Raw genomic sequence first — 15,609 nt, forward strand, 5'->3', positions numbered from 1 at the left:
GTGTCCCTTGCGCGGGAGCAGCCGCTACAGTTTCAACGTCATCCGCCAAGGGTCTCTCTACCCCGGGTTCCATTTGCTACCCAAGACAAAAATTTCAACCGTCAGAAGTCATCACATTATTAAGCACTAACAATTTGGCATGTACAGCTAGACTCACACGCGCTATGGTAGTCCTAGAACCGACTAAACCATAGCTCTGATAGCAAATTAACTGTAACACCCCAAACCCGTAACCGTCACCGGATTTGACCACAAGGTGTTACCGGGCTTACTTCCCTTATTTCTCTCTTGGAAATAATTAATTTACATTCGAGCAGGCTGGCTAACTGCATCACTGTTACCTTAAAAAAATCATATCTCGAGTTCCAGAACTCGAAAATCAGTTCTGTAAATTTTCCCTGAAACTAGACTCATATATCCATCCCTGGATTTATTTCTAGAATTTTTGGTTGGGCCAATTGGTACAGTTTATTAGTTAAAGTCACCCATGTTACAGGGGTCGACTACACTGACCTTCGCGCGTTACAACTTGAATATCTCTCTGTACAGGGCTTTAATACTGGTACCGTTTGTTTCTAAAGAAACTAAACTAAAAATTGAATCTGCACATATAAGGAATGACTTCTAATTCTTTCTGGATAATTTATAGTAAATTTTCAAAGTCGCGACAGGGGATCCAGAAACCGTTCTGGCCCTGTCTCACGAGAACTCTAATATCTCTTAGTATACTGCTCATATGATTGTTTCGTTTCGTCCATATAAAAATAGATTCATCAAGGTTCAATTTAATAATTTATTCACTATTTAATTCTACTTCTACTATTTTTAGTGATTTTTCAATCTCATCTCACTGCTGCTGTCCGCAACAGTTACTGCAGTAGACTATGCCAATTTCATGAATCTTTCCTTGGCCTTACTAATCATCCATCAGACATGACACAATTTATGGCCACCTTATCAAAATTAAAGTTTCTAAGACTCGTGGCTATAGGTTCTAGCATCCCACTCGATGACCACATAGGCCATTTTCACATGGCTTAAAGTTTACAACCCACGATTCAACAAAACATAATAGCCTATACATGCCAATTGTTCTCCTAGTTCAACTACGAAGACAATACCAAAAGGTTTCCAGCGGTGTGATGACTTCAACGACGGTTCCGAGCACGCAAACAATACGAGTCCAAGAGACCTAAAAGGGTGACAAGAAAACACCGAGTGAGTTTATAACTCAAGAAGTCATAAGCACTTTACAATTATCCATTAGCTAAATTCATCACAAAGTGAAACAATGAAACAAGGCTAATTGTTCCATCCATATCGAACTATACCATAGTTCCTTAGACCTTCGGTTCAATCTCGCACCAAGTCATACATTCACATTTCATATTCTATTCAATAAGATATTTGAGTCATTTTATACACCAACTCATTTTCACCACAATCATACAATTATAATCATCACATAGATTTAAAGCTTACCAAGCTCAACCCCGAGCATGACCATAGTGCCTATTCGCCATGAGCTCAAGGTACTTACCTGATCCGCTGTCCGGGATTAACTCGATAATGTCGCACACTCAGTGCCAATTGTAACGCAAGAGCATGTAGTGAATCCGCACACTTAGTGCTATATATTTTCAGCTCGCACACTTAGTGCTATATAATTTTCAGCTCGCACACTTAGTGCTATGTATTTTTAGCTCGCACACTTAGTGCTATATATTTTCAGTTCGCACACTTAGTGCTGTACAATTTTTAAACCCGCACACTTAGTGCCAATCTTGTCACCGTGTCCATTTATACCCGCACACTTAGTGCCGAGACCAATACCTTATGCATGTTGCTGCCTTTATACATTCAACAATGGCATCATTCCATACACATACATTTTCATTTACACATCAACTCATTTAAACACAATTGCGTATATATTATGGTCAATTTACATCAACACCAAATATATGCTTAATGACTTACCTAGTTTTGGGTAGAACGGTTCCAAATCGGCTACTCGTTTGCTTTCTCCTTTCCTTTGTCCGATTTAGTTCCCCTTTGCTCTTGAGCTAAATCAAACAATTTACCTCTCCATCAAACACAAACATACGGCATTCATATACATCATTATGATTATTGCCGAATACTTAACACAACTAAGCTGAAAATTTACTCAATCTCATCTTAATTTATTGCTACTTATTCATCCAAATTTCCAATACAAGGTATTTAACACCTATGCCCATTTATACCCCATATGGCCGAATGTTTCATTCATTTCCCAACCAGCCATTCAACAAATTTCAACCTCATTACCACCCTTTTATGTCTAATTGTCTAAATGAGATCATCAACATGCCTAACTATAGCCGAATGTGCAACATTAATCTAGCATTCCCATTGCATTTAACACTTAACATTTACCACATCTAGGCCGACTTTGCTAGCACACAAGCCTTTGGTAGAATGTCCTTGACCTCTAGTCACCCAAAATTTCTTTGTTCTTTAAAATTCATCCAAGACCACATTCGGCACCTCCAACTAATAATTTAGATGTTCTCAAGTTCATTCACAAGTAAAATTATACAACACCTTAAGCATTAAACATTTTTCAACATGAAACAATAACATGACCGAATACTCATGCACATACATTCATAAAGGGAACTCAAATGACACCAAAAATATCCTTTCCAAAGTGCATATATGCCCATACATACGGCAACTACCATTCTTGTCTCCCAATCATGAATCCATGAGTTTTGTTATGGGTTAGCTAGACTATACACTTATCAACTTAATCTCAATATCAATTAGTAAACAAAAATCACAATGCATACCTTTCCATTGAAATAGCTATGGCGAATGCCTTGGTTTCTTTTTAAATCTTTCCTTTCTCAATTTCGCAATGAAGAAGAAGAAAGATGAGCATTCCTTCCTTTCTCTCCCTCACTCACGGCAATGGCGAGGTAAAAGGGTGAACAAAACCTTTTCTTCTTCTTTCTCTCTAGCTACGGCACAATGGGGGCATCCATGCTCATTTTTTTGTTCATTTCTTTAATGCTAGTTTTATTCTATTGTTTCCTACATACCCCACTAACATAACATGTTGGAAACATGTTTCCTTGCCCATAATTTTGTCATGGCGGCCACTATCCTTGTCAAATGGATTATTTGACATGCAACTCCATTTATTTTACTTCATTCCTTTATTAACCTCTTAAAATTAGCCACATATAATTGAATCCTTTCACATGAGCCCTTTTTCTTTCAATTCACATTCAAATTAACTAAATCAAAGAATTAAAAATTCACACATGCATTTTAACATATTTAGACAAGAACTATCATACTCAAATGATTTAGTGACTCGGTTTAGCGGTCCCAAATCGCTTTCCGACTAGGGTCACTTTAGGGATGTCACAACTCTCTCCCACTTAAGAAATTTTCGTCCCGAAAATCTTACCGTAAATAGGTTTGGGTATCGCTCTTTCATAGAGTTCTCGGGTTCCCAAGTGGCTTCTTCAATTCGTGTTTATGCCACAACACCTTCACTAATGGAATTTTCTTATGTCGCAACTCTTTTACTTCACGCATCGAATGCGAACCGCTCTTCTTCATAACTCAAATTAGGTGAATCTCAATCTCGGATGGAGTGATTACGCGACGGGTCGGATCTATATCGTCAAGCATCGAGACTTGGAAAACGTTGTAAATCTTTTCGAGCTCGGGGTAAAATTAATCGACGCCATCGCCCAACTCGTTCGGATACTTCATACGGACCGATGAATCTCGGACTCAATTTGCCCTTACGGCAAAATCTAAGCATCTTCTTCCAGGGTGAGACTTTGAGAAATACCTTGTCTCCAACCTGATATTCCATGTCTTTTCTTTTCAAATCCGCATACGACTTTTGGCGATCCGGCGACTTTCAAACCTTCACGAATTACTCGAACTTTCTGCTCGGCATCCTTAATCAAATCAACCCCGAAGACTTTACTTTCACTAAGTTTAGTCCAGAATAATGGGGTACGGCATTTACGACCGTATAAAGCCTCGTAAGGCGCCATCTTAATACTTGATTGAAAACTATTGTTGTAAGCTAATTCAATCAAAGGTAATTACCGTTCCCATGAACCACTAAACTCAAGGATGCAACATCTCAACATATCCTCGAGTATTTGAATTATCCGTTCGGATTGACCATCGGTTTGGGGATGAAAAGCAGTGCAAAAATACAGCTTGGTACCCAAAGCCTCTTGTAATTTCTTCCAAAACCGCGATGTAAATCTTGGGTCTCTATCCGACACGATAGAAATAGGTACCCCATGCAATCGAACAATTTGGGAGATGTATAATTCTGCCAATTTATCGAGCGAAAAATCCGGGCGGACAGGGATGTCACAACTAAGTAACTTATCCGGAAATATTAAGAGCAATTTAACAAGCTTTAAATTCAACTTATAATTTGAGCATAGCTCATCAAGGCATCCATACTAATTTATTATCCAAACATCCATAGCTGAATACACATATTCTTTCATTCATTCTTAACAAAATTCTATCAAGCTTAAAACTCTATTTCATCAGTTTAAAACGCAATATTACTCACTGTTATCAAAATTCACATTCGGCAACTACACATACACACAAGCCGATTTCACCTTCTCATATAATGCACCTATATGAACATTTAACTAGCTCAAACTTCACTCATCCACAATTTCTCATTAAAACCTAAAGACAACAACCAAATCCCTTCAATTTCTTTCATGGCCGAAAGCTCACAACACAACAAATTTTTAAAATTTAAACATGGGTTAACCAAGAAATGTTTTGACCATGCTAATTTCAGAAGAATTTCAAGAAAAAAAATACATGAACATACCTTTGAATCATGTAGTAAATGCAAATGTTGCTTGAGTTTCTTTTCTCTCCTAATTTCGGCTATGAAGAACAAAGATGAGCAAACTTTTTCCTTTTCCTCTTTTTGTTATTTTATTTATCTTTATTTTATGATAATAAAGCCATTAAATTTAATAATGCTAATTTAAAATACATATTTTATTTATCACCATCATTATGGCCAGCCACTATACATTAAAGTGGGAATTTTGACATGCAAATCCACCTATTTTACACCATAAAATTATTTGGCCACTACAAAATAACCTATAGCATTTTAAAAAATTTTCACATAAGTCCTATTTAATAATTTCACATACAATTGACAATATCAAAGCATGAAATTTTCACACATGCACTTTTACATATAATAAACACAGAACATAACATTTAATTATTTTTGTGACTCGGTTTTGTGGTCCTAAAACCACTTTCCGACTAGGGCCAAATTAGGGCTGTCACAGGTTTGACCACGGGTGTTAGACACGGACCTGTCGCACGCCCGTGCTAGTTTCTCAGTTTCAACCACGAGTCTTCCACACGGGCGTGTCGTACGCCCATGTTGTTTTGGCAGGCTCGACCACCGCCATGTTGCACGGCCGTGGCGTTTTATCATAGCCCGTGTTTGGGTAAATGCTTGCCCTGTTTTCACACGGCCATAAGCACGCTCGTGTGCTTAGCCGTGTCTCTGTGGAAAACCTATATTCGAGAGCTTCGTTAGTAAGTTAGATGTTGAAGACTAAATTTTTAAAGAAGTTAATACAGTTAGTCCTCGAGTTGCCTCCCGAGAAGCGCTTATTTATAGTCTAAGCTTGATTTACCTCTCCCTTGAATAATCATGGTGGTTTGAGGAGTTTATACTCATCATTCCTGTCATAAATCTCATCAAAATAAGGTTTTAAACGGGTGTTGTTTACCTTAAAAGTGTCAAACTTGGGGTGCCTTACCTCGACCGTACCGAATGGAAAGATACTAAGTACCGTAAGAGGGATTTCTGCATTTGGTGTGGTAGCGACAATGTGGGGATCTGCAGCATCTAATAAGACTCTATCTCCAATCTTAAGTTGATCTGGAAAGGTATTGAGCTCGTTCTATCGTAGATTCGGTTTGTCAGGTGTTCTTGGTTTATGCGTCTGCTATTCATCGAGTTCCTCGATTTATAATCTTTGATCTTCATGAACAGGTCCTCTACTATTGCTTGAGAATGACTCGTGTGCTTCCTTCAAACTCATTTCCTATAAAATAGGTTGTACCATATTATCAGTTCTAGGAGAATGGGTTAAACGATCACCTTCAATTCCCGATGTGTTGCTAGAATTGAGAGCTTGAAGGGTGATTGTTTCGTCTCCCACACGGAGTGTGAGTTCACCTGTGCCAACATGAATAATTGTTTTAGAATTTGCTAAAAAGGGCCTTCCCAGAATAAGAAGAGTGTTGCTATCCTACTCTATATCTAGAACAATAAAGTCAATAGGAAATATAAATTTATCGATTTTAACTAGTACATCTTCAATAATACCCCTAGGGAACCTTATAGTTTTATCTGCTAATTGAATGCTCATCCTAGTTTGTTTGGGTTTCCCAAGACCTAATTGCTTAAACATTTTGTAGGGTATGACGTTAATACTAGCCCCTAAATCAACTAAAGCATTATTAACATCTAAACTACCAATTAAGCAAGGAATTGTAAAACTCCCTGGATCTTTTAGTTTGTTCAATAGTCTATTTTGGAGAATAGCTGAGCAAACTGCGTTTAGCTCCACGTGCGACGCCTCGTCCAACTTTCGCTTATTTGCTAAAAGTTCCTTTAAAAATTTCATTTCATTTGGCATTTGCGATAGGGCTGCAATAAACGGTAAGTTAATATGTAATTTTTTTAAGAGTTTAAGGAATTTACCAAATTATTCATCTGAGCGGTCTTTCCTTGTCGCGTTGGGGTATGACACACGAGCTTTATATTCGACATTCACGATTTTGTTCTTATTGTTATCTACCTTACCTTGACCTTTGCTTACCACAGTTTCTTGCCTCGGTTCTGGTTCAGGCTCAAAAACTCCTTCTTCATCCTGAATATTAATTACGTTGAGCTATTCCCTTGGGTTGGGTTCGATATTACTTGGCAAGCTACCTTGTGGTCGTTCGACAATTAGTTTGGAAAACTGGCCTATCTGAGTTTCGAGCCCTTGGATCGACGCTTGTTGATTTTTAAATGTTTTCTTGGTGTTCTGGAAATGAGTTTCTGACACTGAAATAAACTTTGAGAGCATCTCTTCAAGGTTCGGCTTCTTTTCCTGTTGGTAGGGTGGTTGTTGGTAGCCTGGAGGTGGTTGTGGTCTTTGATTTCCTTGACCGCTCCACGAGAAATTGGGGTGGTTCCTCCAACCTGCATTGTAAGTGTTACTATATGGATTGTTTTGAGATTGAGGATTATTACCCATGTAGTTTAATTGCTCGTTATCCATGTTGTGGCTATAAGGTTGGTATTCCAAATGGCTTGTTCCACCTCCACTTGCTTCGCAATACATTACAGGGTTAACCTGTGAAGAATTAAGAAAACCATCAATCTTTTTATTTAAGAGTTCTACCTGATTAGAGAGCATGGTGACCTAATTGACGTTATAAATGCCGGCTGTTCTCGTTGGCTTTGTACTCATGACTTTCCACTGATAGTTATTCAGTGACATCTCCTCTATAAACTCATAGGCATTTTCAGGTGTTTTATTATTGATGGTTCCGCCAGCAGCTGCGTCAACCATTTGTCGAGTCGAAGGATTCAGGACATTATGGAACATTTGATCCTGCAGCCAAAGCAGTAACCCATGGTGAGGGCCCCTTCTCAGAAGGTCCTTGTATCTCTCCCATGCATTGTAGAGTGTTTCTAAATCCATCTGCACAAAAGAAGTGATATCATTACATAATTTAGCCATTTAGCCGGCAAAAAATATTTTGGTAAAAATTTTTCAGTCATTTGTTCCTAAGTAGTAATTGACCCTCGTGGTAACGAGTTCAACCACTATTTAGCTTTGTTCCTCAATGAAAAAGGGAATAATCGAAGATGAATGGCATCATCAGAGACACCATTAATTTTAAATGTATCGCATAGTTCTAAGAAGTTGGCTAAGTGAGCGTTGGGATCTTCATCCTGAAAACTATCAAACTGAACAAATTGCTGTATCATTTGAATAGTGTTAGGTTTTAATTCAAAAGTATTTGTAGCTACAACAGGTCTAACTATGCTCGATTCAGTTCCTGATAAAGAAGGTTTAGCATAATCATACATAGTGCGTGGAGCAGGATTTTGATTAACCGCAATTGCAGGAGGTAGCTAATTGCCTTGGTTTTTAGCCATCTCTTTGGTTAGGGGGTTGAGTATCGTCTTCTTACTCGTTCTCTATGTATTTTAAGCTTCGCCTTATTTCTCTTTGATTTCTGCTAACTGTACGATCAATTTCTTCGTCAAAAAGTAATTGTACTGACAGATTTCTTCTAGTCATAAACTATAAAAACCTGCCAAGAGAAGGAAAAAGTAAATTAATAAATAATAATAATAAATTAAAGTGCACCAAAAATAAATGGCTAAAGTAACAAAAATTGAGTGTTCCTAATATTTCAGTTCCTCGGCAGGGGGGCCAAAAACTTGATCTCGTGATTTCATGATAGGTTTTAAATATTTATAATTACTCGTTCTTGAACTAACTATTATTGTGATGTAGGCAAGTTTACCTATCGAATAGTTGTATAGTTTTAGCAAGACTAGATTGTCAAACCCAAAGGAACTAAAAGTACTAGTAATGACTATCTTTTTATTATCTAGCCTAAGAATAAAGAGGTTTTTGTTTTAACTAACTAATTATCTAAACTAAGAATGCACAGAGAATGGAATTGGGGAATTGCTTTTGGAAAAAAATTCGATTGAATGAAGACAATACCTAAGGAAAAATCCACCTAGACAGTACCCGATAACTTCGATCACGTGTGTAGTACTAAGTGCAGGCTACTACGTGTACCGGATAATTGGTCGCATGTGTAGTACTAAGTGCAGGCTAATATGTGTACCAGATAGCTTTGGTTACAAGTGTGAAAATATGTGCAAACAACTGAGTATCAATTATTATTCCGAAGAGTTCAACGGGAAGATTAATTAAGTAACAATACATGTGAATATGATTATATGATGAATAAGTGCATGTATATGTTTAAGAAAATTTTGAGCAATATGCTTGATATTTAAGTAAACTTCGATAAGACAAAATGGATAAAGTGAAATTATGTAAGAGTGAATTTTAGTAGTAAAACAGTGTTGCACAACAGCAGTTGTGTGACTTTGAAGATTCACCAAAAATTGTGTAAGTTGAATTAAATTTCAAATAAATTATGTAATTAAAGCTTAATGAGCCTATTTTTATACAAAAGAAACAAGGGGAGCAAAAGAGTTCTATGTTATGTGATATTATAATTTTTGTGAGATAGTGTCAGAATGAATTCGAGATCCCCTGTTCTTACTTGGAAAAATTGTTAAAAATTGTAGAAAAATAATTATGGGTTATAATTTATATGCCTAGAAATAAACATGAACATTATCCAAGTTTTTTACTATGAGATATTTAATTTTTAGTAAGAAGAGGTCAGAACTATTGGACAGTGAAGTAGGAGAAACTTTAATGAATAAATTGCACTAATTGGCTAAACCAATAATTCTGAAATTTTTATGGTAAGAAATTATATGAGTCTAGCTTTTTGGAAAATTAACGGATTAAAATTTTGAGTTCCGTAACTCCAGATATAAATGATTTAGTGACAGTGACTCAAGAAAATAGCTTGACCTGAACATGAGATTATGTACTGTTATGATTGTTTTATTTTGAGAAATATGTTGATAAATTGTATATCACTTACGTACTTACTTACTAAGCTTTACGCTTACTCTCTTTTCTTTCTCTTGTCTTATAGTGTCACTAGGCCAGCTCGGGATTCGGAGATCGTCGAAGATCCATCCGCACTATCAATACTTTTTGGTATTTTGTAAACATTATTTTGGGGTTATGGCATGTATAGATGACTTGGTTATTTTTGTTATATATCATAATTAAATTGGCCTAAAATGTTGGTCTTCAAAATTTAATAGTTCATTTTGTACATGCCCGTTGATGTTAACTAATATTGTTTAGGATATAGGACATGAAAATGTATGCTTTTTTTAAAAAAACATACTATGTCATGATTTCGTACGTTTGCATGTATTATGTTCCAGTAATGTCTCGTACCCTGTTCCGGCTTAGAACACGGGTAAGGGGTGTTACAATACATGCCATAGTTGTATATCGATAGTGTGACGAGCCCTGACGATTATAAATTATGTTTTCATATAATAAATGGATCCCGATAGAGCTAACGCGGATGATGTGGAGAGTAATGTGCCGACTCCCACTGAAGGGACCGCGTCTGTCGAAAGCGAGCCCGTGACAATGGGCCATGGAGAGAAGCCTACCTCTGTATGATGGATGCTTGGTATACGGAGTTTGTTCGTGCAAATCCAAACACTCCACCTCCCCTACCTCCTCTGATTCCTCAGCATGCCCCTATAGCTCCTCAAGGAGTAGATATGGTTAGGAGAGAGAAACCTCCGGTAGACAAGATTTGAAAGCAAGAGGCCGAGGAATTCTGAGCTAATATTGATGACGACCCAGAGAGAGCAGAGTTCTGGTTTTGAAAATACCATTAGGGTATTTGATGAGCTACCGTGTACACCTAAGGAGTGCGTGAAGTGTGCAGTATCACTCCTACGAGACTCGGTCTACCAATGGTGGAATACACTCATGTTCGTTGTACTGAGAGAGATGATAACTTGGGAATTCTTCCAGGAAGATTTCTGGAAGAAGTACATTAGCCAGAGATTTATAGACCAGAAGAGGAAGGAATTTTTATAGCTGAAGTAAGGTCGTATGACAGTGATGGAATATGAACGTGAGTTTCTAAGGCTCGGCAAGATATCTACCGAGGCCATAATGTGTAAGAGATTTAAGGATGGCCTGAATGAAGATATTCGAGTATTTTTTGACATCCTAGTGTTAATGGAATTTGTAGTACTGGTTAAGAGAGTTTGCAGAGCAGAAGAGTTTGTTAAAGAGAAAAGAAAGGTAGCTATTAAGTCGCATGATTCAAGGAAGGGATAGATTGGGAAGTCACATCAGTCCTCATCTAAGAGATCGAGGGAATTCACTACCCAATCGAATGCTTCAGGGGGTTCTCGAGTAAAAACAAGAACAAACAGTACATGGCATCTAAAGCCCAAACCACTTCCATCGTAAGTGTTGGTAGTGCTCGGACAAATAAGTTGGAGTGTTCACAGTGTGGTAGGCATCATTTCGATGAGTGCCCAGAGAATGAAAGAGGTTGTTTCAAATGTCAGTCATTAGACCACTTCATCCAAGACTGCCCTGAATTAGATGAGAAAGAGAAAAAGTAAGAGGTAAGGGCAACTAGTCCTCCTTCGAGGGGTAGACAACAAAAGAATCCAGGCAGTAGGGTTAGCAGTAGAGGTGCTCCTAGAGATTCAACTGTGAGGTCCGAGGGTCGTGCGCCTGCAAGGACTTATGCCATTCACGCTCGCGAAGAGGCATCTTCACCAGATGTGATTATGGGTACTTTTTCTCTTCATGATATTCCTGTTATGCTTTGATTTATCCGAGGTCTACTTATTTCTATGTATGCATGAAATTAGTACCTAGTATGAATATGTCTGTTGAGTCTACCGAATTTGTGATAAAAGTGTCAAACCTGTCAGGCAGGCATGTGATAGTTGATAAAGTGTGTAGAGATTGTCCTTTGATGCTTAGAGGTCATTGTTTCCGGCTAACCTCATGCTACTACCATTTGATGAATTTGATAGGCAGGGATTGGTTGACTGCTCATGATGTGATGGTGAATTGTGGTAACAAGTTCATTGAAATGAAATGTGAGAATGGGGATATTGTTCGGGTTAAATCAGGTGAACTGGATAACTCACCAGTACTGATCTCGTCTTTGATTGCCGAGAAAGATTTGAGAAAAGGGTATGGGTCCTACCTAGCATTTGTGTTGAACACCAAAGAGTCTGAAGTGAAAATTAAGGCTCCGTTTGTTTGCCAGTAAAATGTTTTTCAGAAAATGATTTCTGGAAAATGATTTACTTTTCTGGTTTTTGGATGAATCTGTGTAAAATATTTTCTGTTGTTTGGCAAATTCCCTGAAAATATTTTTCAAAAAATTTGTTTTTACATATATTAATAAATTTATATTTAAAATTATTTTTACATATATTGCAATAAATAAATCAAATTAAATATATAATAATACTTAATTATTAAGCTAGAATATTAACCGTCATCAATTGAAAACAACCAAATTATATTCACACTTTTTCAGATAAACTTCAAACACAAATACTTTAAGAAGAAAAAGAGAAACCCCTATAACATAGGTTTTCCTTGTATATATAATGGAACTTTATTAGCTTAATATTGATGACCACAAAAACTTTATTGTTCATCAACTTAATTTAACAGAGAAATTATTTTTTCTCAGACAGAAGACATTGAAACTAGGAGCTCAAGTCAAAGCTCAAAGCCTTGTATGAACATACAACCAGTGGCAAGGAACCAATTAATATCCTAAGAAAGTTGTTTTATATTAGTACAAGTTTCAACTTCATGCCATGTTTATAACTTGTGCTTTGTGAGGTTGCCTTTTGCTAGATCACTACCATTTGGTTTCCCAAATTGCTCTCGGTGATTGTGTAAAAACCAATATGTCATGGACAACTTGGAATGATAGGCCAAGATTCTTTCCATATTAATACATTTGCTCTGTTACACTACGATCAGCTCCATTGAAATTGGCGGCTCCCTTGGTACTAGCTGCAATCAATGAAGCTATTTTGTAATAACTCTTTAGCAAATAGTCTTCAATTTTGACATCACAGTCAAACAAACTCACCACTTAAAAAATCCTTAATAACCTGCAATATCATTAATGAGGATACACTTGAGACTAGTTAAAGTGAAATATCAATAGCTTGAGAACTATCTCAATAGCCACAGCATGTTTCGAATCTCCACAGGTCGTACATTTTAGTCAATACTTGGGTTTACATCCAAACGAGATGGTAAATGTTAGGCATAGGTCCTACATACCTAGCTAATGAGCTTAATGAGGTCAACAATTTAGCTAACACTTTTTCGAATGAACTGAATTGCTAGCACTTTTTCTCCCATGGATATGTAACACTGAGCAATTTTGTGATGTAAATGGTCTTGTCAAAGGAAATAGGAAATAAAAATAAGAAAGCAGCAGCACTCTAGTATTCTAAAAATAAAATAGGTGCATTGAAATATAAAGACAAACCTGCTCAGTTGAAAACAAACATATATTCAAAAGTTAAAAAAATTAATACCAAAAGGACCACGAGCATGAGAGAAGCAACGTACCGGCTTATCAACATCCATTGAAAAATATTTAGGGGAAATGAAACTTCACTTTAACAATTATGTAATGGAAACCTAGAAGATAGGCAACAAAACTAACCCCCTATTATCAAAATAGAGTAGCTATCTATAAAGCAACTGCAATGTAACTGCCAAATTGCAAGGCCTATTTTTAGACCTTATTAGTCTCAATAATTGGTCTAGTTTACTATTTGTTACTAAACCCTATATGTTCTACAAATTCATAACCTTCAAGTTTCTACATCTGTGTTTAAGCTCAACGATATGGTCTATATTAGAAGCGTGGTCTATATTATGAAAATTCAAGGTTCTCTGGTTAGGAAAGGCGGGTGCAAGTGTAAAGATTATATACAAAGTATCACCTTTTGTGCTTGTGCTACAGTCCTGGGAAACCCATCAAGAATGAAACCTTTTTTACATGAAGGTTTCTTCATTGCTTCATCGATAATGCCAACAACCAGGTCATCAGAAATAAGTTCTCCCTGAGAAACAATAGCTAAGCACCTCATTAGTCATTACCAAACTAGTAGTAAGAAGTATTTTAAAAAATCCAAACAGGCAGGGGAACTAATTTGACCTTATCCATAGCTTTCTTGGCCTTGATACCAAGTGGGGTTTTAGCAAAAACAGCAGCTCTAAGCATATCACCAGTGGCCAAGGGACACAAGCAGTGCTCATCTTTAATTATTGGTGATTGAGTGCCTTTTCCAAATCCAGGTGGACCTATCAATCATAAGATTTCCCTGTAATTAGAAACATGCCATTCTTCTACCAAATTTCAGATAGTAAATTGATAGATATGTAAAGAATGCTATTTGAATGCAGCATGCTTCTGTGATGCTGCTATGACACAATACGGGCTATTAACAATTTGAGACTTTTGAGAAAAATAAATGTAAAAGCCAAACTTTAGTGTCTTTCTAGTCACATTCAAGCAACCTAAATTCCACGTTATGCAAGCAAGATTTGTACTTCGGATCAAGCGATTGTCTGAACATAGCTGCATGGAACTTTACAACTATAGAAAGACCAATATCTTAGTAGGTCATCAACAATGGACTACGTACCCTGACAAGGGGCACTCATCTTTAGTCTTGCAGAATCTAGTACCATTTTTGCATGGCAAAAGGTGATGCATAAGGAATATACAAGTTCAATGTTGGCATTAGAATCGCATCATTTTTTTGACTTTTTTTTATATAAATATAAACATAAACAATGAGTATTTATTACATATTATAAAATCAAAATTTCCCAGCACTCATACTTTTTCAAAAATTAATCATTAGAAATTCATCCAGTGCCTCCACTTTGACTCTGCCTTTAGAGACATAGTTGTTCATTTAAATTGTATGAAAAGTTTAATAAAATAGAGTTAAAAAATTTAATCTAAATTTGGAGCATTGAAAATTCGAGTACATTCTTTTGCAATTCTATTTAAACGAACAAAAAATTTGACATGAACAAACTTCAACAAACTCTAGGATCTGAAAATTTCATTTTCCATGTTATTACTAGAAAAAAAATTCAAAGAAAGAATTGAAAAAATAAAAAGAATCGAATCCAAGTTGCAAAAATAAAAATAAAGCGAGAGTCAAAAAAAATAAAGGGAAAAAAAGAGAACCAATGAGGATGAGGCACTTATCGGGTTTGGGGGCGCACTTCATACGGTGGAGAAGCTCATTCATTAGAGATTCGGAGGGTATTTCTTCCAAGTTCACCGAACTACACGCCATTTCTTTTCTTTCTAAGGGTTTTTGGTTCTAAGTTTTAAACAGTCTTTCAAGTTAAAGGGAAAGGGAAGATCGGCTTCTAATTTTCCTGAAAATGTCTTACTGAATTAGAAATGGTAAGACAATTTCCAAAATTAAGAGCTTCTTTTCCCGTGATTTATAATTGGTTTTACTTTAGGAAAATATTTTCAGTCAAACAAACACTGGAAAAGGCTGAAAATATGTTCCAGAAAATGTTTTACCCCCAAAAAAATGTACCCTAAGACAGTTCCTGTGGTATACGAGTACCCGGATGTATTTCCAGAAGAGTTGCCCCGGTTGCCTCCAACCAGAGAAGTTGACTTTGGTATCGAGTTAGTCCTTAGTACGGCACCTATCTCGATTGCTCCGTATAGAATGGCTCCAACGGAGTTAAAGGAGATGAAGACTCAATTACAAGAGTTAATGGATAAAGGCTTTGCAAGACCGAGCTATTCACCGTGGGGTGCTCC

At 36.7% G+C, this 15,609-nt stretch overlaps 1 protein-coding gene across 1 annotated transcript; it reads right to left on the bottom strand.

The window, feature by feature from the left end:
- Nucleotides 1-13,729: 13,729 nt before the first annotated feature.
- Nucleotides 13,730-15,121, bottom strand: LOC108479068 (adenylate kinase 4-like). Its single transcript, XM_017781492.1, has 3 exons — nucleotides 15,010-15,121; nucleotides 13,963-14,108; nucleotides 13,730-13,867 (listed from the first exon to the last, which is right to left on the bottom strand). Exons 1-3 carry the CDS (start codon nucleotides 15,119-15,121, stop codon nucleotides 13,730-13,732), a joined length of 396 nt encoding a protein of 131 aa, XP_017636981.1.
- Between the last annotated feature and the right edge of the window lie 488 nt (nucleotides 15,122-15,609).

Source organism: Gossypium arboreum, chromosome 12 (genome assembly GCF_025698485.1).
Source record: "Gossypium arboreum isolate Shixiya-1 chromosome 12, ASM2569848v2, whole genome shotgun sequence".
NCBI classification, from domain to species: domain Eukaryota; kingdom Viridiplantae; phylum Streptophyta; class Magnoliopsida; order Malvales; family Malvaceae; genus Gossypium; species Gossypium arboreum.